This window comes from Dreissena polymorpha, chromosome 7 (genome assembly GCF_020536995.1).
Source record: "Dreissena polymorpha isolate Duluth1 chromosome 7, UMN_Dpol_1.0, whole genome shotgun sequence".
Classification (NCBI taxonomy): domain Eukaryota; kingdom Metazoa; phylum Mollusca; class Bivalvia; order Myida; family Dreissenidae; genus Dreissena; species Dreissena polymorpha.
Genome location: NC_068361.1, coordinates 27,686,995 through 27,713,427, shown reverse-complemented (window position 1 = coordinate 27,713,427; position 26,433 = coordinate 27,686,995). Strand labels below are relative to the sequence as shown.

General features: G+C 35.1%; 2 protein-coding genes across 3 annotated transcripts in view; one reads left to right on the top strand and one right to left on the bottom strand.

Annotated features, from left to right (window-relative positions):
• The window catches only part of LOC127838838 (uncharacterized), a 110,539-nt gene that overhangs the window by 32,272 nt on the left and 51,834 nt on the right, over positions 1-26,433 (top strand). The window lies entirely within an intron of this gene.
• LOC127838856 (outer dynein arm-docking complex subunit 3-like) lies at positions 70-26,328 on the bottom strand. The gene is made up of 12 exons (XM_052366866.1): positions 26,152-26,328; positions 22,236-22,357; positions 20,122-20,199; positions 19,120-19,299; positions 18,260-18,364; positions 17,335-17,583; positions 16,014-16,157; positions 10,310-10,470; positions 7,807-7,963; positions 3,352-3,507; positions 2,304-2,388; positions 70-1,338 (listed from the first exon to the last, which is right to left on the bottom strand). Exons 1-12 carry the CDS (start codon positions 26,228-26,230, stop codon positions 1,208-1,210), a joined length of 1,647 nt encoding a protein of 548 aa, XP_052222826.1. The 5' UTR covers positions 26,231-26,328; the 3' UTR covers positions 70-1,207.

Below are 26,433 nucleotides of genomic sequence, written 5' to 3'. Positions count from 1 at the left end.
TTCCTCGATCGTCCTTGTATTCCTGTTTAAATGATATTTAAACAAATATAAAAATTGGAAAACAGCATATTAGTGGTTTAGTTGTTTTATTAAATAATTTACATTTTTTGTATCACATATCATGGTAAATACTAGAATATTATATATAAATAAAGTAAACAGCACAACATGGAACCTTTTTTGCATAAGACTATAAACACTGCAAGTATTTGCATGTAAGATAATTTCTATTTTCAAGTTTATTGATGTTTTCCAATGTAGAAACATAAAACCATGAAACACATTAGGTCTCAATAAGATAAAGTTATCTTTTTTAACCTGTACTCTATCAGTTTTTCATCTTTCTTGTATCGTTATAGTATTACTAGTTATCAGCATGAATGAACCAGGTAACACATTTATTTCCTTCTTCCACCAGATTAGACGAGCATTGAATTTAAAGCTCTTCAACACCAACACAACATTTCCTCAACTTGGTTTTATCAGCCATACCAAACTGGACTTGACATAAGATTGGTTTCACATTTGTTTTGAAAATCTAAAAAAAATGAATTGCAAAAAATACTCCCCCCCCCCTTAATTTATGCAAAAATCTTGAGATTATAGTCCTGAACTTTGAAATATCAAATAAAATTATGTCATATACACCAAATCATTTAAATTAAAATCAAATTTAAATAAATGAAACGACAACAATGATCAAATTGCTACTTTGATCAAATTTAAGCTCATATGTCAACATCAAGAGAGATTTTTCTCTTTATACTCAAGTGTACCAACATAATTTTATCCAAAGAGGTTCAATAGACCTGGACAAATAACAAGACAATTATATAAAGTCATAAATGCCACAATTATTAACATAATTTTGTTTTCATTCATTTTGTTCACAACACACTTCCTTAGTGTCAACACACATATTAAGAAGGTTGCGACTGAAGCTATTGTATGCAATAAAGCAACGGTTGTGTTTTTACAATATGCAAATCATATTTGTTTAACACAGTCACTATTGGCGATTTTTTGTCATTGATGCCAGATATAAAAGGTCCAGACCGTCAGTTGTTTTTTGAACTTGGAAATAAAAAACACTTCAACATGTTTCTTTTCTATAAAAACTGATTACTTTATGAAAAACACACAACAGTTTCAATCATAACCCTTGAATTAAATTTCAAAATGTCACAAATGTCATGAAAATGCACGCTTATTTTGCAGCCTTCTTCTTTTTCTTGGTGGTTCTTCGCTTGGTTTTCGAGTCGACGATCAACTGTGACTGTTTCTTGATCTTATCTCTATCGGGCACATCAGCATCGTTATCCCCACTGTCCTCTTCGTCTGTAACATTTGGAGGGTATGTGTTTTAATCATGTTTAGTCATATTTTTTTGTTTTGCTTGTATAACAGAAAGGGCTTCATGAAGGGCACATTAACCAGGCAAAGTATTGTTGGGGGTGGGGGAGAGTTCTTTTTGGAATGAAACATTCCTCAAATGGAATCCTTTAAAAGTTGAAAATCATGTGGGTAGTTTTAAACTATAAATTAAGATGTTATAGATAACAAGAGATGTGTTTGTGAGAAACAAAACGCTGCTTTGAAATAAAATTTCAATATGTCATTTGGCAGGTTTAGAAATTATCTCCCTCTTAAAGCTTATTACTTCCCTTGTATTGTATTTTTTTACTTTTGACCTTGAAGGATGACCTTGACCTTTCACCACTTAAAATGTGCAGCTTCATGAGATACACATGCATGCCAAATATCAAGTTGTTATCTTCAATATTCAAAAAGTTATGACCAAACTTTAACCAAGGTTAAAGTTTTGGGACAGACAGACAGACAGGCACGCAGGCAGGCAGGCAGGCAGGCAGGCAGAGGCAGGCAGGCAGGCAGGCAGGCAGGCAGGCAGGCAGGCAGGCAGGCAGGCAGACAGACAGACAGACAGACAGACAGACAGACAGACAGACAGACAGGCCAAAAACAATATACCCCCGATCATTCGATCCGGGGCTTTAAAAACCAAAGTAACCAAAATCTTTCAGCCAGGAAGCAGATAAATTTTATTTCAAAATTGGAAGTGCAGAAGCCTTTTTTCCAACATGTTTTCCAAGTTGCACATACACAAATATATAACAAACTGCATGAAGATCAGACAATAAAAGCCATTTACTTTGTCACATAGTTAACATCATAACATAAAGAGATTATTTAACCTGTGAAACAACTCTGTATGCAAGGAAACATAGTTTTGTCTACAAGGAAAGTAATTTTAAAGTATGAACATCATACTGCACACGTCTTACCGTCATAGACAAGATCTCGCTGTGGTTGTGGCAGTTTCACTCTCGTGTTGTACTGTGGTAACTTTCCTTCCTGGCTGGCATGGAACTATAAAAAAAGCATTTGGTTAATGTGAAAATGCAGCTTACAATAAAAAAATCAATCATCAGAAATGTATCATTTATAAATTAAAAACAGCTTAGTTTTAAATACCCATTTAAGCCCCTGTTTAAGAAGTTAAAATACTTACTACATTAACAACAAAGATATCGTATGCCATGGCCACTATAGAAACTGTACAATAAAAAACTAGCACAACAGATTTTTAAAATAATTTGACTGATTTCCATGGAGTTGGTAGTCCTGTTAGAATCATTTTCTGCAAAATTTATTTTTTAAATGTTTTTTTTTCTTATTTCTCAATGTTGGAATTGTAATACCTTAACTAGAACATAGTGACAATAAAGAAGAAAATGGTATTTTGAAATTAATTAAAAATTAACTATTGTAATGTACTCTGTCTACTCTTATTGTAACTTTGTACAAATATTTTGATATATTGAAGATGCAAACATCCTTTTACTGTGTATGCGCTATATATGGTTTTACATGGAAATATATTGACTGCAGGCTTTTTATTCAGCGCATTATTATATACATTTGAATCCTTGTAAGTACAGGACAAAGTAACCAGAAATTAGGCACATCTTCATAAAAAGGATGCTACTTTAAGACAGTGTTGTAATTTTGTGTATTGCATGTCATAGGTTCAGTTGCTATTCTCACTTTAACTCTTTACGCTCAGAATCAAAGTGACAATGGCTGTGTGCAACCAGCATAAAACCACAACAGCCTGAAAGTAACTTGCAGTCTGTTCAGGTTTTATGATGTATGCTGCTCATAAGTACATTTGAGTAAAAAATGAACACTTTAAATCGTAAATTTAAGTAAGTGATATCCTTAATTTAATCTGATTTTCATAGGGATATTTGAGTGGTAAAGGTTTAAAATATCTCTTAGGAGCATGGCTTCAAAAACTTTTCAATTCAAAGGTAAAATACTGATCCCTACCTCTTCCTCCTCCATCTGTTTGACGACAGCATTGAGATCCTGTCCATCGAGTTCCTCCAGCAGTTTCAGCAGTTTCTCCTCACATGTCGACAGCTGGTCTAGCACGTACTCATCTGAGGAGGGTGCGATCTGAGCCTGGGGCACGTGACCTTTGTTCTGGACAGGGGAAAAAATTATGAGAATTAGAGAAAGATAATGAAAATTATAATTAAATTAAATTTGAGAAACCTTTGTTCTGGATGAGAGCAGAAAAGTGTAAGAATTATGGAAAGATAATGAACAAGAGCACTGCGTAACGGTTGAGGGTGCATTTTTTAATAAATGAAAGCTTGAAATAATTTTTTTTTTAGAGGTCACAGTGACCTTGACCTTTGACCTAGTGACCCAAATATGGGTGAGGCGTGTAGAACTCATCAAGTGAAGCTTCATATGAAGTTTCAAAGTTGTAGGCACTTTGATTTTATAGCAAATGTTCAAAACCTTGACAAAATGTTAAGGTTTTAGCACGACGCGGATGGCGGACGACACGACGAGCTGGCTATGACAATACCTCGGGTTTTCTTCGAAAACAGCCAAGCTAAAAATGATTTAAGTTTTCAGACACCCTCTTTTTCAGTCAAAATAATTATGTTTTGTGATATCAATTTTTCAGACATCAAGATCTATCTGATTCTATCCCCATTATTAAAGAATCTAAATGTTCTGACACTAACTTCTGAATATTTTTTGTATCTACATTTTCTAACCTTAAAGAAAATAATTATTTTAAGTGACCCTAAACTTTAAGTAATTACTGTAATGTAATAAAATTCAAAAACACTAAATTGGCCGAAACATTGTTTAAGAAAAAGAAATGGCATGGCAGAGGCCGACGCGTATCCCCACGCCGCATGTTTGACCCAGGGGCGCCCCATGGTTGGTAAAGGGTCCATGCATAGTTGAGATTGACAGTATTGTCATCAGAGAAGTTCAGTATCAATTAGAAGTGAATCGGTGTAGAAATGAAGAAATTATAGTAAAAGACAATTTTGGGTGGGTGTGGCCTATTATGGGCGGGGCGCCCCAGGGTTGGTAAAGGGACCATACATAGTTAAGATTGACAGGATTGTCATAAGAGATGTTCAGTATCAATTTGAAGTAAATTGGTGTAGAAATGAAGAAATTATAGTAAAAGGCAAATTCGGATGAGCACAGCCTATGTGGGCGGGGCGCCCCAGGGTTGGTAATGGCGCCATGCATAGTTGAGATTGACCGTATTGTCATAAAAGAGGTTCAGTATCAATTTGAAGTGAATCGGTGTAGAAATGAAGAAGTTATAGTAAAAGGCAATTTTGGGTGGGCGTGGCCTATGTGGGCGGAGCGCCCCAGGGTTGGTAATGGCGCCATGCATAGTTCAGATTGACTGTATTGTCATAAGAGAGGTTCAGTATCAATTTGAAGTGAATCGTGTAGAAAAGGAGAAATTATAGTAAAAGGCAAGTTTGGGTGGGCTTGGCCTATGTGGGTGTGGCCTATTATTGGCGGGGCGCCCCAGGGTTGGTAATGGCGCCATACATAGTTGAGATTGACCGTATTGTCATAAGAGAAGTTCAGTATCAATTAGAAGTGAATCAGTGTAGAAATGAAGAAATTATAGTAAAAGACAAGCATATATATATATATATATATATATATATATATATATATATATATATATATATATATATATAGTAAAAAACAGCATGGCAAGCACAGTAATGCTTAAACGATCAACAAAATCAGAAGAATGAGGAAGATAATTCATTATGAAATAGTTAAGTACATAGAAATTAATATTTTCAACAATGTTTTGCTAACAATATGATAATATCTGAAATAATTTCCTGACTGCTAGAAATTGGAAAGTACAAGGATACAAAATAATGATCTCATTTTTTTAATAAAGAAAAATTAATCACAGGACACACAATTCAAATCAATATGAGCCATGCTTTGTGAAAAGGGGGTTTAATGCATGTGTGTTAAGTGTCGACCCAGATAAGCTTGTGCAGTCTGCACAGGCTAATCAGGGATGACACTTTTTGCTCTTATGGTATTTTTTGTTTACAGAAAGTCTCTTCTTTGCAAAAAAATCCAGTTAAGACGGAAAGTGTTGTCCCTGATTAGCTTGTGTGGACTGCACAGGCTAATCTGGGACAACACTTCACGCACATGCATTAAACCCCCTTTTCACAGAGCAAGGCTCGTATATATCTTATGAATGGGAAGTGCATAAACATAATGGCTATCAGCTGTCATTTGATTGGGTTCCCAATCTTTGATTTTATTTTCCTTATTAACTTTTGGGGTATATTGGGTAATTAGTTTTGTTTAAACATATTTATTTTAGCTCAATTGCATGGAAAGCCTTAGGCTTATATTAACGCTCTCGAGACCGTTTCCTGGGCCTAGAACCAGTACTTGGTGTCTTTTGGGGAGATCTAAAGAATGCTCCCACGGTGGGGATCGAACCCGTGACCTCCCGGTCGCTAGGCTGACACCATATCCATTACACCACGGCGACCTGGTTATTGGGTAATTCACCCCCTGTTTTTGACAACAATAGAGTTTTTGTAAATTCAATAGAGTTTGAGCAAAAAATTCCCCCCCCCCCCTTCTTTTGAGCTTAATTGGGTTTTTCATCCTCGGTTTTTATCTCAATTGGGTAATTTAGGGAATGACATATATAAATATAATAACAATATTATTTATACAAATGGAATTCAAAAAGGTACCTGTACATAACAACAAGCAATTACTGAATTCTGATCAAATTCATTCATTTTCCGTTGAATAAGACCGAGTTTGTGAAAATCCCTGCACAATTGATAAAGTTATGGCTGTTCAAAGTGATGCAGCCCATTTTCGGGTCATTTTGAGTTGAATACTTTGAAAATGAAAGTAGAAATCGGACAAGTCTACGAATTATAACAATAATACCCCAAAGATTGATAACTGCTGGAAAGACTGCCTTATTTTCTTCATAGGACGGCATTTAAACTATCCGATACATTTTTGTACCGAAAATAACCAGTCTAAAAAATACTGCTGGTGTTCGTAAGAATTGCGTTTCGTGGCGCAAGGTTTTTTACTAGAATTACGTTGATAAATTTGTATTTGCGTTTTTGTACGCTTAATTTTGAATTAAATTACGTTTTTGGTTATTTTAATTGCGTAATAACGCAAGTATGTTTGTCTTCTGTGATTATAAGGAAAAGTACAGTCCCTCCCCCCAAAATTAGACCAAACAAAAAGTATATTTTAAGGTTGCAGAAAATATTTACACATATAACCTACTTTTCTTTTTTAATTATTATCATCTTTGTTTAGTTTTTCATTTAAGAAACATTTATTTTAGAGCCTGACATTTAGATGCCAATAATAATTCAATATTTCCTACATTATAATAATCAACTACTCAATGTGGTCATCTACATAATCTATACACTTAAATTGACCAGTTGAAACACACGGATTACCTTTTCATCATTGTCAAAGAAAATTGATAACAATTGATAGGCCCGCATACCATGTGCCAAAGTTTCCCAAAATTGAACTTATTAAATTTCTAGTTTTATTTCCCACTGAAATATGAACTGATCATTTTAAAGGTCACAACCGGTCAATTCAAAATAATGATAGATTTTATTTAATTTCAAACAGCCTACAACAAAAATGGTAATGCAACTCAATACAGAAACAAGAACTCAATAATAAACCAAGGGTATAATTTCCTTTTAATTGTTTAAATATGTATAACACACTTCAGAGTCATTGACATGTAGATACTAACAAGAAAATTTCAAAATCAATGAACAGTAGAGAACAAATTGATAACAAATTAAACAGCTACGACCAGTTCTTACAGTTCTTACTCTCTTTTTCTGCAAATTTATAAATATAGAAGATAATGTTTAACAACATATTTCCAAATGAAATTTTTTAACATACAGATAAATTAAACATGAAATATAAATAAAATCACGGGACTCTATTAGCATAACTCTTATGGGACATATCAATTTAATTTTTATAATTTATATATATGTAAGAAATAATAATGTATAATAAATCGCCCCGACCGATCATTTGGTTTTGATAATAGTTGGTCAGAATGGTTAGCATTTGATACAAACATTTCAAACAAATAGTGTGATTTAAAATAAATTACGATGAATAGATGGACGAACGGAAAATGGAAGTGAATATCATTGCAATTTTATAGCCATACTTAATTTTTATCATACTTTATTGCCGATATACTTTATATTGGCCCGCCAGATACGAATATGCAACGTCATTTTGTTTCTATTTACAGTAATGATAAGTCATATATGGGTAAAGAAGACGATATGCCCATCTAATTTTTCAAAGAATAATATTCAACCCAAGAAATTACAGAGGTGCATATTTTAAAATGTGGATATATATACTCACAGCTTTGAGATGGTAGAGTTTGTCAGCCAGATGCTCCACTCCAGCCTTTACAGCCACAAGGTTTTTGCTGGCCTTAGTGAGTTTCTCTTCAGCCATGTCCCTTCGGTCTTCTTCCTTATGAAGATGGGTCTGGAATTCCTCAAGCATGCGCTGTCCACTGTAATGGGAAATAAACAGGTACTCCTTCAGTCTCGCAGTTGCAAACAAAGAAACACAGAGGTACTTGGAAGAGTCTTGGAATGATAAACACACAGGTACTTGGCAAGTCTTGGAATGATAAGCACACATAAACTCTGTATAGTCTTTAAATGATTAACACACAGGTACATGGTAGTCTTGCAATGATGAACATACAGTAACTTGGTACAGTCTTGGAATAAATAACACACAGTTACTTGAAACAATCTTGGAATGATAAACACAAGGTACTTAGTAGTCTTGCAATGATAAACATACAGGTACTCAATGTTTGACACTAACTAATCTGAGTAAGGAGTCTAAGGACTCCTAACTTTTTTAATTTAGGAGTCCGGACAGATTTCAAGGAGTCAAACAATTAAGACACTTTTTTATGTGATATTTTGGCCATTAAAACATGTCAATGATCCATTAAATGTTAATTTTGTATTGTATGTTTCACAGTTTGTTTTTAGATCGAAGTTGAAAGTGACTGCTGTTATATCACATTGCAAAATGTTTAACGCATTCCAGTAATATTTACGTTAATAATTTACTTAATCATTGTAAGATTTCAACATATACTATTTTATGCATTATGATTGCTTCGTTAACCTCGACATTAGGGTTAAAAACATTCTCGGAGCCTTCTGTTTTGTTAGTGTCATAGTCACTAAATCACATCGTAAGGGTTAACAACCCTATATTTCTCATTGCTTTATATATAAATATTCCTTATAATATTTCCAAGAACGTGGAAAATTGGGAAACGCAATATAATTCTAATATTATTGTAATTTCATCATTGGGTTTTTACACCATGAAAACATGTTTAGAGAATATTTTGCATACAAAGCACAATTTCCATGAGGATTACACCCTGTTGCCATAATCAGTCTCTTAAGTAACTTGCCACGATTTTTAAGTACAAGGAAGGAACCGATTCGTGTGGTTGGTATGACAATGCCTACAAACTGCTATAAACCACTGAAATCATCAATTGATAGTGACACGGTTCATTCACGCTCAAATGATTCACGGCCAGTCCGATCTTCAGTACCCTGGGGCCATAAAACGTACAATATGTAAACAAAATCGGGTATTGTGATGATTTTTACAGTAATGAGAAACTGTTTGGCGAAGCTTATTAACTACAGCAAAAATATCAGTGAAAAAAAACACGCCACGATCGTTTTATAGTTTGCATGTTCCACTATGACTACACGCACGGACAGTGACAGGGAACCAAAATAAATAATTTCAGATTCTTTTGTTTTTGTCCATATGTTCAAGCAGAATGATTTGTGGCACATTTTTCGGATCCACAAAAGTTCGGACATTCTGATCTTGCGAAACAAAAAAGATCAACCGAATTTTTTTTTATAATTCAAGGATGATTTCAAAGGAGTCGGACGGACTTCCCTGACGCAAAAACAAAGAGTCCGAGTCTCTTTATAAGGAGTCTCGGGACTCCCGGACTCCCGTTAGTGTCGAACGCTGGGTACTTGGGACAGTACAGTCTTGAAGTAACAAGCAAATTCGTTGAATTGATATCCCCCGCCAATATGCTTCTGGACACTCATACCAAGTTTCAATGAAATCCACTAAAGCACTTCCAAGATATGGCTCTGGACACACAAAAAGCATTTTTTCAAGATACAAATGGCCATAAGTCTGTTATTATCAGATGGTGTACAATGCCATTTGGTGTGCATCATCCTATTATCCATATATATACTCATACCCAGTTTCAATGAAATCCGCCAAAGCACTTCCAAGATATTGCTCCGGACAGACAGACGGACAAGGCCAAAACAATATCCCTCCGCCTATGGGGGGGATAATAAACACACAGGTACTTGGTCAAGTCTTGAAATGATAAACACACATGTACTTGGAACAGTCTTGATATGATTAACGTGCTGTTACTAGGAGTCAAAAAGTGCTTCAACATGTAAGGGGTCAGATTATATTTTCAGGAGTCGAAATAATGAACCAAAGAGTTATGTGCATACTCTTTTGAAATAGACAATGGAACCTAGAGAATTGGTTTAAAGCTTTGGAATAAGAAAATCGAACGTATATGGAAACTTGGCCTAAAATCGTTTGAAGTAGAAAATTGAATCTACCCTAAGACTTAGGTGTAAAATCTTTGCCAATAAAAAATAGACCTACATGTACCAGAAGAGCTTAAGGTAAAAAAAAGTTTATTGAAATAAAAGAAGAAACCTTTCTAAAAAATTGGTGTAAATCTTTGGAAAATAGAAAATGGACAATAAACAGAGAGTTTGGCAATAAATCTTTTAAAATAGACATTTTCGCCTACCCGGAGAGTTTAGCGTCGCCTGTGTATTTCATCTCCTCAAACTCGAGATTGAGTTTCTCCTTGTCCTCCTTGAGACGTATGATGTGCTTCTCATTGTCTTTCTTGAGGTCCTCCAGGTGCCGTGTGGTCTCCTTCTGGTTCTCGAACCTGTGAACCACCTCCTGCAGGGAACCAGTGGAACAGGAAGAGGGTTAGAATTGTGGGTAGATTTTTTTGGAGTATGGAAGTCATTCTGGGAAAACTGGGCTTAATGCATGTGTTTGATGTGAATTTTTGGGTTAAAGGCAACTTTTTTTTAAAAACAAAATCCAGTCTAGGTGGAAAATGTCCCTGATAAACCTAATCTTGGACAACACTTAAAGCACATGCCCAGAACCCAGTTTTTCCAGATCGCGGTTCATTTGATTATATTTGATTTCATGGCAATAAATTGATCTGGGCTTTGAAACTAAATGTTTATACTACCAAGATATTGCATTCCTTCCTAAACATGATTGACATGCAAATAAGTGTCCATTATCTTAAGAGATCATTAGTACATTGTATATTTAATCCTCTGGTAATAGTCTAATTAATTATGGAAAACTATTTCTTAACTACATACCAACATACTATTTTTGTATTTGTCAAATTTTGATACAAACTGAAATTTTAGAAAGTAATCAAAAGTAATCCGAACATTAAAACGAAATTTAACTAAAACAAGAGATGTGTTTGTCAGAAACACAATGCCCCCTACTGCGCTGCTTTGAAATAAAATTGATATTTATCATTTGGCAGGTATAGAAATCATCTCCCTTTAAAACTTATTACTTCCCTTGGATTTTGTCCAATCCAACCAGGGGGGGGGGGGGGGGGGGGGGGGGGGGGCTGTAGAAAGTCAAAATGACCAAGTCAGACATCACTGACAACCAAGGCCTGTGGGTTCATCATGTACCTTTAGACATAAGTCCAGAGGTATGTAATGAACCCTACCATTCACAAATTTGTATAGTAAAGAAATGATAATTATGTCATTTAAAAAAACCTTTGACAAATCATTCATTCGAGTTATAAATAATCCAAATAAAAAATCTGTACATTAACTGTGAAAAAAAGTTAAATTCTTGGTATGGAAATATATAATATGAGATTTATAATTATATAAATTACTTCCCTTGAAAATCATTGTCTTTTACAAATCTCTATTTTTAGTAGCAAATAATTAAAAGCCACTCTCTATTTTAAGTAGCAAATAATTAAAAGTCACTACTGTGACTGTAGATTCGCCACTCAATATTGAATAATTATCGCCCTTTAAAGCTTATTACCTCCCTTTGATTTGTAATTTTTACCTTAGACCTTGAAGGATGACCTTGACCTTTTAGCACGATTTGTTTGTCAGAAACACAATGCCGCCTACTGCGACACTTTGATTTATTAAAAAAAATAATTTTTTGGCAGGTCAGATAATTATGTCCATTTAAAGCATATTACATCCCTTGGATTTGTTTTTTCGATCCCTAGACCTGGAAGGATGATGTTCACCTTGAAATTTTACCACTCAAAATGTGCAGCTCTATGAGATACACATGCATGCCAAATATCAAGCTGCTATCTTCAATATTTAAAAAGTTATGGCCAATGTTAAAGTTTTTTTTTCAGACGGACGGACAGACTGACATACTGACTGACGGACAGTTCAACTGCTATATGCCACCCTACAGAGGCATACAAAATTTATATTAAGATGTAAAAATTACCACAGTAACACAAAACAACTCAAACTGTAAAATATGCAACATTTGCCACTATAAAACAATTGCTAACCAAAATGATAATCCTTGTGTTAAGTTTCCAAGTATTTCCTTTACCATTTACCTATTTGTTAAACAATAAGAAAGAGTCAAGGTATAAAACCCCAATTTCTAAACTTAAAAATGTGTATATAATTAAGTCAACAGTAGAAGCACACATGAAAAACTAGCATTACATGTGATTGCAAATACAATCTAATTTGATTATTTGTGATTTTAAACTAATGATTGGCAAAACATTAAGCTGGCTTTACATACAAAACTTTGAAAGCTTCGAACAAATACTTTGTTTACTTGGTTTTGTTTTTTAAAATTAATAATCATGGAAATGCTTAATTATTTGCTTATAAGATATAAGATGTTTCAATACAAAAGATGTCAAATACTGAAAAACAGTTTTGTATATTATAAAAATCTAGTTCATCAGGAACTAGATTTTTGTTCAAAGTTTGGTCCTAAAAACAATGCAAAACAGGAAATATGTTGATGTTATTGTACACCAAGGTATACATTAAATTTTTTAGAAATATTCTAAATTATATCCAATTATGTTAAAATAATACTCAACTTTATGGAAGCTCAATAAAATATTGATTAGACAAAGACATAGAACCCAGGAGGCACTGCACCAAGGCAAAAATATTGAATATTTATCCCTTACCAAAGGCGGAAGGAAATGGTTTTGGCGTTGTGTGTCCGTTCGCCTGTCTGTCAGTCCGTCCGTTCGTCTGTCACAAACTTTTTAATTTAAATTTTAACTTTTTAACCATTCAACAAATTTGCTTGTTTTACATGTATGCTTGACAATTGTAAGTAATACGCATGCTTTTTTAATTATTCATCCTCAAAACAAGAGATGTGATTTTCAGAAACACAATGCCCCCTAATGCGCCGCTTTTTTTTTAACCTTTGACCTTGAAGGATGACCTTGACATTTCACCACTCAAAATGTGAAGCTCCATGAGATACACATGCATGCCAAATATCAAGTTGCTATGTTCAATATTTCAAAAGTAGGGATGCAAGAGGTTAACTGGTTAACCGGTTAACCCACCGAAAAGACCAGAGAACCGGTTACATTTTCGGGAAAAGGTTAACCTGGAAAAAATATATGATTATGTTTTTTTTCAGTGAATATTTCGTACGATTTTACATTTTTCGCGTGACATACTGCCAACTTGCGCGGGCGACTAGTTAAAACAACATGCCGCACCATCGACTGTAATAAATAACGTGTAAACAGTCAAAGTAATCAAGCAATTAATCAATACCTTTGTGATAACAAATAAGGGGTACGTTTTGATAACTGACACTACTGGTCTTTTGACTCGCTAAAATTTAACTAGCTAACTGCGGTGAGTGGGAGCTTATAGCGAAGACGTAATTGACACGTTTATTGAACTAGCAATAAAAAACAGTTGAGACATTGGACGGCTTATTTTGATGTTTTGTTAACCAATATCCAACACTGATTGCTCGCAAAAATACCGTGTTTATAAGTAACAATTTTATCACGAATTGAATTCGTAGTTAAAATCTTGACGAGTTAATGTCGCTTTTCTTTATCAAAAATAAATATCATTATGATAATTTACGTCCAATGATTCCACCATAAACGTCCAATGCAAGTTCTATTTAAGAAAGCAAATTATTAACTATTTAAATAATTAAACATCAATTAAAAATATAAAAATTAATAAACCCGTTAAATTTATTATTTGTGTAACTGCGTAAAATGTGCGCGCTATGGTACGTCGACAAACATACGTAACTATCAGTTTTGAAATCATAATACTTAGTTACTTCACTATTACATAAATGTACTGATTATATTAAATATTCAACTTACATTTCGTTCAAAATTAAATGTATGTGTGTCCTTTATTTTACGCACATTTTTTTATTGTATAATGAAAATCTCACGATACTACTTCGGCTACAAACGCTTAAATGCAAGCAACAAAATATGCAATTAGCGAATAAGAATAGATGCGGATTCGTTGAACACACATGACCCACTTTACATCGAATTGAAAGGAAAAAACATTTCCATATTAATCCAATTTGAGTTTCAAAAATTATAACAGAATGAACAAAGAAACACACCATTTTTGTGAGTGATACGGCGCGAAGGTAATATAAGCGGCCAACCCAAAAATAAGTTAATAACACGTGAAAATGAACATTGTGTAGTTCTTTAATTTTTTACTCTTATGCATTTACGCAGGAAAACTAAATAAAATGTATAGCATATGTTTACAAAATTATGAAAATATCTTTTATAATTCATTTTATTACAAATCTGGATTGTTATCAACGCAAGCGATTTCAAATTTGAAATTACTTTTGTTTCTACAGAGCGGTATGACATATTTTACGTACTCTTAATGATTTTAACTACTTTAGGCGTTTCGATTAACCGGTTAATAACCGGTTACGGAAAAAGGTTAACTGGTTAATCATTTGTGTAACCTCTTGCATCCCTACTTAAAAGTAATGGCAAAACTTTAATGTTAGGATAAAGTTTTTTTGTGTGTTTTTTTTACCTTTGACCTTGAAGGATGACTTTGACCTTTCACCACTCAAAATGTGCAGCTCCATGAGATACACATGCATGCCAAATATCAAATTGCTATGTTCAATATTTCAAAAGTTATTGCAAAACTTTAATGTAAGTTAAAGTTAAGTTTTGATGACAGACTGACAGAATGACGGAATGACAGAACAATGGAATGACAGACAGACAGGCCAAAAACAATATATCCCCGATACTTTGATCCGGGGGCATAAAAACAGACTTTCACAGCATATTAGGACGATTTAATTGACCAGCTACAAATTTACCAGTATCAATAAAGGAATGAGTTCACTATCGAAATGTTAATAGGGTATGAAACATTTTGGCGATGGTTACCTCCCGTAGTTCCTTCAATACTTTTACATGGGAGTGTTTTCCTAAAACAAGGACCCAAACCCAAAATGTATGGGCTAATACTGGTCTTGAACGTTTTTCCACCTATACATGTAGTGTACTTTTAAGTGGTAAAAAATGTCATACAGTTTTATTATAAATTCAATGAATCTTACATCGTTGGCTAAACAGACAAGAAACGGTCTGAGACAGGTGATGCTCCCCAAAGTTTATTTTGGTCACAATATTGCGCTATATATTCAGATTAAAGGAAATGTCTTGAGGGGAATAACTTTGGACAAAATAATAGGATGGCTGGTTTAGAAACTTAAAAATTTCAAAGGGCCATAACTCTCTAAATAAATCATCTAACCAGAACCAACAAATAACATGCACATCTCCTGTTGGTAGTGAAGCTTCCCATAAAGTTTCATTAAATTCCCGTAATAAGTTGCTGAGAAATAGCTCGGACAAGAATTGCACTATATGTACAATGGAAAATTTCAAAGGGCCCTAACTCTGTGAAAAATCATCCGATGAGAACCGGCTGATAATATGCACATCTCCTCTTAGTAGTGAAGCTTCCCATAAAGTTTCGTTGAATTCCAGTCATTAGTAGCTGAGAAATGGCCCGGACAAGAATTGCACTATATGTACAGTTAATGGAAAATTTCAAAGGGCCATAACTCTGTGAAAAATCAACCGACCAGAACCGGCTGATAATATGCACATCTCCTCTTGGAAGTGAAGCTTCCCATAAAGTTTAATTGAATTCCAGTCATTAATTGATGAGAAATAGCCCGGACAAAAAAAGGTGCAGGGACGGACACACTGACACACGCACGGACAGACAAAGCGGCGACCATAAAAATCAGAAAGGCTGAGTAAAAATGTTATTGTTTTTGCATCTGGTAAATTACTACACGTCTATAAACCCATGCCTAGAGAAATGTATAAAAATAATAATTACGCCGAAAACAAAGAAATCGGGCATTACCATGGTGTCAGAGACGCCCGTTGCTTCCTTGATTTCCTTAAAGGCCTCCTCATATGTGGTGATCTTCTGCTGCTGCTCCTCCCCCTGCACTCCGCCCTTGTCCTGGAGGGCAAGGTCATCCTGCTGGATGGAGCTCCTCTGGGCCTGCAGGGGCAGACAAACATTCAACCAACAAACTTCAAAGTAAGAGAAATTCAGTGCGGATATTGGTACAATAATTGCTGGGCCTGATAATCATTCAACCAATTGACTTTAAAGTGAAAGAAATTCAATACAGATGTTGGTACAATCATTGCTGGGCCTGGGGCAGACAAACATTCAACCAACAGACTTCAAAATGAGAAAAAATCAGTGCAGATATTGGTACGATAATTGCTGGGCTTGTGGCAAACAAACATTCAATCAATAGATGGTAATTATAGTGTACATTTTTTATATATACTTTTTTTCCTATAAATTCTTTAATAAATTTTTTAATTAGTTTTTAACTGTAATGAAACTAAATATTTTGGGCTTAATTTAACTCTTTAACTCTTTTATATGGATTAGATAAATATTAAAAAAAATTGGCTGCTCTGAGAAAACTTGACTGATTGGATGCGCATTAGGTACTGCCACAGATTAGCACCAGCTGCACATGCTAATCTGGGACGACACTTTATGCACATGCATAATCCGTATTTCCCAGAACAAGGCTCAAATGGACCTTAAAGGGAAAGATATTAACAAAAGACATGGGTATGACAATTGTAGTGTATATGTTAGAGGATCTTTCTCTGTATTTATTCTTATCAAAGAATTGTCTGTAGCTTTTTACTGAATGAAACTAAATATTTCGCGCTTGATCCTCTTTTTAACTCTTATAGCTGGGTTCCATCCTTTTATAATTATTTTTCTACTCAAAGTCATTCATGTAAGGCTCAATCATTTAATGAACATTCTAACCCTGACCACCTTATCCTTCAAATCTATTCTTAAACAATCGTTTGTGCCTCACTCTGTGAAAACCAAGCTAAATGCATGTGCGTAAAGTGTCATCCTAGATTACTCTATGCAGTCTGCACAGGGTGATGAGGGAACACACTTTCCAATTTATGGTATTTTTTTTAAAGGAAGTCTGGGACAACACTTTATGCACATGCATTAACCCCATTTTTTCAGAGCAAGGCTTTAATGAACTTCAAAAGATATTAACAATAGATACGGTTATGATAATTGTAGTGTATATTTAAGAAGTTCTTTCTATGTATGAATTCTTCTCTAAGAATTGTTCTGAAATTAAACTATACAGGATTGAGCTCAGATGCTCATTATTTCTTACAATTCTACGCTCAATCCTCTCATGCTGCATCTTCTTCTCCTCTGCCTCCTTCTTCATCTTGGCCAGCTCGACCTCGCGCTGCTTCCTCTCAGAGTACACGACCTTCTCGTGCTTGCTCAGTTCAGACTGCGCGGCCTCCTTCGAGATCTGCGCGTCGTCGTGCATCGCCTTCAGCTCCTTCAACTCTGTCCGCGTGCCCTGGATTTCCGCTTCCATTGCATCGAGGATGCTCGGGAATTTTTCCGCTTCCTTGAGAGTGTAAGAGTTACTTTACATTGCGTTATTCCCATAGTCAAGTATAAAATTCACATAATTTTTTTCCATGAAAAAGGTGGTCTACGAGAGATTATAGACCCTATCCACTGTAAATAATACATGCTAGATCTGCTATTATTTACAATGTATAATAATGGAAATGTTGTTTATTTAACTGATTTCATTGGTAATTCACGCATTCAAACATGTTAACTATGATAACTTTCGTGTTTATATTAAATTGAAATAAATTAAATAAGTTTGTAAGCTTTTGTTGCAAATGAAATATAAACAATTTTTTATTTTGGAAGGAAAGATGTCCATAACAAACCATTTCGAAAAACTTAATTTTATTTTTTATTCCTGCAACTAAAAATGTACGTTTTGAAAAATTTGTTGACAATTGATTTTACTGAGAGTCATTAAATTATAAGAGGTTATTATGAAAACAAGAATCATGCTTAACAATATATATACAAAAATATCGACTTTAAAGATAAAATTGTTCTTTTTTTGTGTGCAATAACATATCATATTGTCATGATCTGAAAAGTGAAGCATGTACTGTTTTTAGAAGTGTGTGTGAATATACATATAAATACTCTAATAAAGCAAGTCTTGGTGAATACAAACCATTATTAAGTGTGTTATATTTTCAGACAAAACATACCACTTCCAACTTTTTCTTAATATCTTCATAGATTCTGCAGAGATGAGTAGCTTCATCAATTTTCAATCTGGTCTTGTCATAGCTGTTTTCCAGGTAGCGCATTTGCTGCAAGAATAATTTATTGGATTAAACTTTGACAATAATTGTGAGATATATGCATAAATAGTGTTGGACTTTATAAAATCTAAAAATGTTTTTATTTTATGCTTTCCCGTGGTTTATAGTGATATCAGTGAATTACAATTGATAATTCACTCTTTCAAACAATGAAAATAATCAGAGAAAATTATCAATAATTCTCACTGTTATTCTTTCAAATGGCGTAGTTTCCATCTTATTATAATGTCATTATTTCAGCAAAAATAGAAAATATCAAGCAAGTCTTTATAAAACCTATTATCTTATCATGCCAGATTCACAATTTACCCATTTCACACAAGCAGGCTTATGCTTATTTTGACCACTTGTGACGATATCAGATTTCTTTAGTATGTTACATAAATGATCCGTATTTTTTATACTTCTGCATATTCTTATTAATTGCTTCTTTTGGATCCATTTATTTTAGTGTAAAATATTTTGGTGAGCCAGAAAATGTTACGCCAATATGAAATCATGCTCAGTTACAGACTCAGGTACATCATAGAAATGATAGGAACAAACTTTATAGAGGACCACTATATGATAGTACGCATTAAACCCCTGACCTTAGATAGATATCATAGATATTTTAAAGTTACATGTTATACAAATCTGTATAAATCAAGTCATCCCTGGGGGCTGCCAGTTTTGACTGAGGACCACATGATGATGCTTCAAACCAAATATTTTGACCTGCACATTTTTGTATCATTTGTTACCTGAGCATCTGAGGATTCACCCTTGTCTGTAGCGACCGCCTCACTGGCATCTTTCTGCATCTGATTGTACTGAGTCTGCAGGTCCTCCAGTCTCTTCTGTTTGGTTGCCGTCTGGTGACGAAGCGCGTTCAGTCGTTTCACCGTGTCACACACTTTGTAGTCCATCACGGTTATTGCTTGCTGTCATAGGAAGACATAGCATGCAAATTAATAAAAGTATTCATAAGATAATTTTTTTGTCATTGAAAAATTTCTTGAAATTAAATTTTTATCAGTTACATATAGGCTGTAGTCCATCGTTGTAATAGACTACTGAGAATAGTTTTTATGAATCAGAGGTCAGACACCACTATAAAATTATGTACTCTTTTTGCTATTTCTAATCAGATGTTTGTCACATGTTGTTGTTCAATGCAAGTTCACTATGTCAAACATTATTTTAGCTCTTATCTACTGAACAAAAAATGCATACACCACATCAAACAAAAAGAAAAGACATTCAAAAATTGAATCATTTATTTAAAAACATCCTTATGTTTAAAGAAAAGCTATATTATATGTTACTAGTCTCAGTAAAAGTAGTCATGAACTGAAAAAAAACAGGGGTCCTCCTGTCTACAGTTTTTCGTTTGCTAGCTAAACATTTTCTATTGTCCAGTACAATGGAGATGGTGACTTATAATAACGAGATATTCAAACTTTGTGATTTTGTCACTGACAGTAGCAATATTTGACAAAATTTATCAATAAAATGAGCCTCATTCTTGGAAAACTGGACTTAACGCTCCAGATTAGCCTGTGCAGTCTCCAGAGACGACACTTTCCGCCTTAACTGGATTTTCTCTTAGAAGAGATTTCCTTTAACCAAAAAATGTATATAAAAGTGGAAAGTTTCATCCCCAATTCACCCGTGCAGACTGCACAAATGGGATGACACTACGCACATGCATTGAACCTGGTTTTCCCAGAGTCAAACTCGTATCTATAAGTGTCCAGACTTACCCGACCAGTTTTGTTTTTCATGGCGGCTCTCTCCACAGGATGTTCCTGGAAAGCCTTGTTGATGACATGCTGGTCTTGCTGTAAACATAACAGGACATTTTACCAAGAGTAACTGACCTTATGACAATACTTGTTGTTTAGCCTTTCTAAACAAGGGCTGTTTGCAAAACATGCATGCCCCCCATATGGGCTCTCTGTTGTAGTGACAGCCATTGTGTGAATATGTTTTTTGTCACTGTGACCTTGACCTTTGACCTAGTGACCTGAAAATCAATAGGGGTCATCTGCCAGTCATGATCAATGTACCTATGAAGTTTCATGATCCTAGCCATAAGCGTTCTTGAGTTATCATCCAGAAATCATTTTACTATTTCGGGTCACCGTGACTTTGACCTTTGATCTAGTGACCTGAAAATGAATAGGGGTCATTTGCGAGTCATGATCAATCTACCTATCAAGTTTCATGATCCTAGGAATAAGCGTTCTTCAGTTATCATCCGGTAACCATTTTACTATTTCGGGTCACCGTGAACTTGACCTTTGACCTAGTGACCTCAAAATCGATAGGGGTCATCTGCGAGTCATGATCAATGAACCTATGAAGTTTCATGATCCTAGGCATAACCGTTCTTGAGTTATCATCTGGAAACCATTTTACTATTTCGGGTCACCATGACCTTGACCTTTGACCTCGTGACCTCAAAATCAATAGGGGTCATCTGGGAGTCATGATCAATGTACCTATGAAGTTTCATGATCGTAGCCATTAGCGTTCTTGAGTTATCATCTGGAAACCATTTTACTATTTCAGGTCACCGTGACCTTGACCTTTGATATAGTGGCCTGAAAATCAATAGGGGTCAACTGCGAGTCATGATCAATCTACCTATCAAGTTTCATGATCCTAGGCATAAGCGTTCTTGAGTTATCATCCGGAAACCATTTTAGTATTTCGGGTCATCGTGACCTTGACCTTTGACCTAGTGACCTGAAAATCTATAGGGGTCATCTGCGAGCCATGATCAATGTACCTATGAAGTTTCATGATCCTAGGCATAAGCGTTCTTGAGTTATCATCCGGAAACCATTTTACTATTTCGGGTCACGGTGACCTTGACCTTTGACCTAGTGACCTGAAAATCAATAGGGGTCATCTGCCAGCCATTATCAATCTACCTACAAAGTTTCATGATCCTAGGCATAAGCGTTCTTGAGTTATCCGGAAACCATTTGACAATTCGGGTCACTGTGACCTTGACCTTTGACCTAGTGACCTGAAAATTAATAGGGGTCATCTGCGAGTCATGATCAATCTACCTATAAGTTTCAAGATCCTAGGTATAAGCGTTCTTGAGTTATCATCCGGAAACCATTTTACTATTTCGGGTCACTGTGACCTTGACCTTTGACCTAGTGACCTGAAAATCTTTAAGGGTCATCTGCGAGTCATGATCAATCTACCTATCAAGTTTCATGATCCTAGGCCTAAGCGTTCTTGAGTTATCATCCGGAAACCATTTTACTATTTTGGGTCACCGTGACCTTGACCTTTGACCTAGTGACCTCAAAATCAATAGGGGTCATCTGCCAGTCATGATCAATGTACCTATGAAGTTTCATGATCCTAGCCCCAAGCGTTCTTGAGTTATCATCCGGAAACAACCTGGTGGACGGACCGACCGACAGACCGACCGACATGTGCAAAGCAATATACCCCCTCTTCTTCAAAGGGGGGCATAAATATATGACTTTGTTTATGACCACAGGTGTTGTCATTCTTGGCAACTTATTGTGCTTGTACTTTCATCATTTATTTATGGTGTAATGCAACCATAAAAGTATAATGGTATAATGCAACAATTTAAAACGCACACACTTTTCAATATGGTATGTGTTGTAAAATATCTGCTTACATAAATTCTTTTGAACAGTTCTATGGAAATAGTTTGATTATATCTATTAATATTTTATTATATTATATATACATAAAACATGTTTAAAAAAAATTCTCATGAGAACTACATAATATACACAAAGATGTAGGATCTCATTTTGAAATTTTACATCTTGACCCTAAAAAGATTTTCAGTACATAAGGTTGCAATAAATCTTACCGATAGAGAATCACTCAATTTCTTTCTAAGCTCCTTGTTTTCTTTCCGCAATTTCAGAATAGATTCCCTATTCTTTTTCATAGCAAACTGTGATGTTTCATAGTAAGCCTTTCTGTCTCCCTCTAAAATAGTTAACAAGACACCAATACAATTAAGATGCAAATCATTATATAACTATTTGAAACAAGAGGGCCTGAAAGGCCCAAAGTCGTTCCTCAGATAACAAGATATTATTGGGACAAATCTTATGACCAAGTTTCACGAAGATCGAAAAATAAATGTGGCCTCTAGAGTGTTAACAAGGCTTTAATATAGCCATATAAGGAAAAATGCCCCGCCCCCTTGCAGCCATGTTTTTCAACCAACCTGCATCATTTTTGAACTCATCCAAGATATTACCAGGATGAATCTTCTGACCAAGTTTCATGAAGATTGGACAGTAAATGTGGCCTTTAGAGTGTTAACAAGATTTTACTATAGCCATATAAGGAAAAATGCCCGTTCCTTAAAAGCCATTTTTTTCAAGCAAACATAATTATTTTCGAACTCATTCAAGATATCATTGAGACCAATCTTCTGACCAAATTTCATGAAGAGTGGACAAAAAAATGTGGCCTCTAGAGTGTTAACAAGGTTTTACTTTAGCCATATATAGCCATATTAGGAAAAATGCCCCGCCCCTGGTGGCCATGTTTTTAAAGCAACCAAAACCATTTTCAAACTCATCCAAGATATCATTGGGACAAATCTTCTGACCAAGTTTCATGATGATTGGAAAATAAATGTGACCTCTAGAGTGTCAACAAGGTTTTACTTTAGCCATATTAGGAAAATAGTCCCGCCCCTGTGGTGGCCATGTTTTTCAACCAACTGGCATCATTTTTGAACTTGTCCAAGATATTATTGGGATGAATCTTCTGACCAAGTTTCATGAAGATCGGACAATAAATGTGGCCTCTAGAGTGTTAACAAGATTTTACTAAAGCCTTATTTAGCCATATAAGGTAAAATGCCCCGCCCCCTGGCAGCCATGTTTTTCAACCAACAGGCATCATTTTCGAACTCATCCAAGATATTAATAGGATGAATCTTCTGACCAAGTTTCATGAAGATCAGACAATAAATGTGGCCTCTAGAGTGTTTACAAGATTTTACTATAGCCATATAAGGAAAAATGCCCCTCCCCTTGGCAGCCATGTTTTTCAAGCAAATGTTACCGTTTTTGAACTCATCCAAGATATCATTGAAACCAATCTTCTGACCAAATTTCATGAAGATCTGGAAATAAATGTGGCCTCTAGAGTGTTAACAAGGTTTTACTATAGCCATATAAGGAAAAATGCCCCGCCCCCTGGCGGCCATGTTTTTCAACCAACCGGCATCATTTTCGAACTTGTCCAAGATATTATTGGGATGAATCTTCTGACCAAGTTTCATGAAGATCAGACAATAAATGTGGCCTCTAGAGTGTTAACAAGATTTTACTGTAGCCATACATGTATATAGCCATATAAGGAAAAATGCCCCTCCCCTTGGCAGCCATGTTTTTCAAGCAAACGTAACCATTTTCGAACTCATCCAAGATATCATTGAAACCAATCTTCTGACCAAATTTCAGAAAGATTGGACAATAAATGTGGCCTCTAGAGAGTGAACAAGGCAAATGTTGATGTCGCACAACAGACAACGCACGACAGACAAAAGGCAATCACAAAAGCTCATCATGAGCACGTTGTGCTCAGGTGAGCTAAAAAGCAAGATAATTTAGCTGAAATATAATTACAAATGACAGCTTTTACAATGTTTCAAGGAACGTGTTGTCTATAGATGAAATTTGCAGGAGCCAAATCAAAAGGGTTTTCGTCAAAACCATTCACAAGCTTAAATGTCTGAGTCATATCCCCTCAAAGTCTTAAGTGTGCTTATGTAGTTCAGTTCTTTTAGTCTGGTCTGGAATGCCAGATACCTTTAAATTGGAATAAGTTTTGTTGCCTATATTTTGACCCGTTCACCCTTTCAATATCCTAACAGAGGTATGGGTGCCAAACTACATAAGCAAATTCCTGTTGTTTCCTCACAAATCCAGTGTAATTTCTAAAAAAAAAAAGTTATCATGATTACACAGAAATATCAGCAAATATTCACTGGTTATCAGCAAATAACACAAATGACAATGGTACTCCACACCCTACTGGTTTCCATTAAGACCAGTTACCTTGAATTGATACACACTGTTGATGGCATAATAAAAAGATACTATCTATCACTATCAGACATTCCCAAAAGTATTTTGAGTCCACAGGACATTCGATCCTGTGGACTTAAAAAACTTGCAGGACCGGACTGGGATTCATAGGATAGAAACATCACATCACCGACTCAAATTTATTGACATAAAGATAATTGGGAAAATGTAATGGAAAATAAGCAACACAACCCTGAACACTAACAAATCGCAAAACACTTGCAGTATTCTAAAGTAAAATATTTAAACCAAAAAGTAGTTAAAAACAAAACAATTTCTCAATTTAAAATGGTTTAAATACAATTAGTGTATACCTGCATGCAAATTGCTGTTTAAACAAAAGTTTTCAGATACTGATCAGAGCTTTTTTACTTCTTTAGCAGGGACCTTATAAAGGCCCCTTCCCCCATTAGAGAAAGGCGCCTTCCACCAACTTAAATGTCTTTAAAATCATGCATATTTCCCAAAATGTTAAGTTCACCTTGGAATTTTTTCCCACTTTGTTAGGTTTGTGGATATTTCCCCCCCTGATATTGAAGGCAAGGCTTTTTCATAACATTAAGAAAAAAAACATTGCTGATAGTTAAATGACTGTCAGTGACTGAAGTCAGTGAAGAGTGTAAATAAATTATTTTTACACACAATTTTTTTTTTTTATATTTGTTAGGATTCAATGAAGTACCTAAAACAACAGAACACATGACTGTGGAATATAAAAAATATATGTAAACAGACAAAGTTTTAAAAGCAAAAAGCAATTATCGGTATACTGAAAAATTCATTGACAACTATTTCCCGGTCGTGAAATTATATGACAACTCAGAATTTTACTACAAAAGTCAATAAACTGGCCACAAAGATGAACAAATCAATGAAAATGCACTGTAAAGCGCAAATTTTAACCAGAACAAACTGCTTATGCCCGGATTACAACGATCTAAGTTGCAGAATGTATTTTCGTTTAACCGTAAACACTATTGACATATTTACAAAAATAAGACGCAATTTTTACTGTTCATATTTCTTTTAAGCTTTCTCTTATTTTCATATTTTAATAAAATGAAATAAATAAATTTCTGCTGTTTTATTATTTACTGGACATTCGGACCGGCAGCATAGCATTTTCAATCGGACCTGTTTTAAAAACGTTGGTCAGGTCCGACAGTCAGGAACTTTTGGGAATGTCTGCTCTATCTATGTTTACTGCCAAGCGCCCTTTCGAGCATTATAGGCAGATATGGACATTACGTCATTAGCGAGTCCGTTTCCTGGGAAGAACCAGTACTTGGTGTCTATGGAGGAGATAATGAGAACACTCCCCCAGTAGGGAGCAAACCCACGAACTCCCGATCGCTAGGCGGTCACCTCATCCACTACACCACCGTGACCTCTTACTAAGGTACCCTGTGTTGTATTGATAATCTCTTGAACCAGCAGCCTGGTTAGCTCAGATGATACAGCACCATGCTAGGCTTATTGCGGTCATGGATTCGAGCCCCTAAAAACATGGAACACTTTTCCAGTCTCGCCATCACCATCAATTTAAATCGTGATATCCCTTTATATCCGAACATGTTACAATAACTTGACCAGAATTTGCAGAAACTAGATAGTTAGGTTGACATTTTTCGATAAAACCAGATTTGGCTATTTGATTGACAAAGCACTTACCCAGCAGATTGATTTTTGCCTTTATTTCTTCAATCTGGTCCTGGGTAGGACGGTTCATTACCGACGCTCCCGCTGGCATTTTGGCGATTTTTAGTTTCCCAAAACCAAAACATGCAAAATGCACCAACACTGTTGTTTGTGCGTCTCCAAGGTGCGTGCTCAATGCGCATGCGTTATGCAAACTAGGCAGGGGACGTAATCCTAATTTGATATCCGCAAGTAGTTCTAAAATCAAAAAGTTAATTCATATCAAAAATATATAGTTATTTGTGAGATATGAAA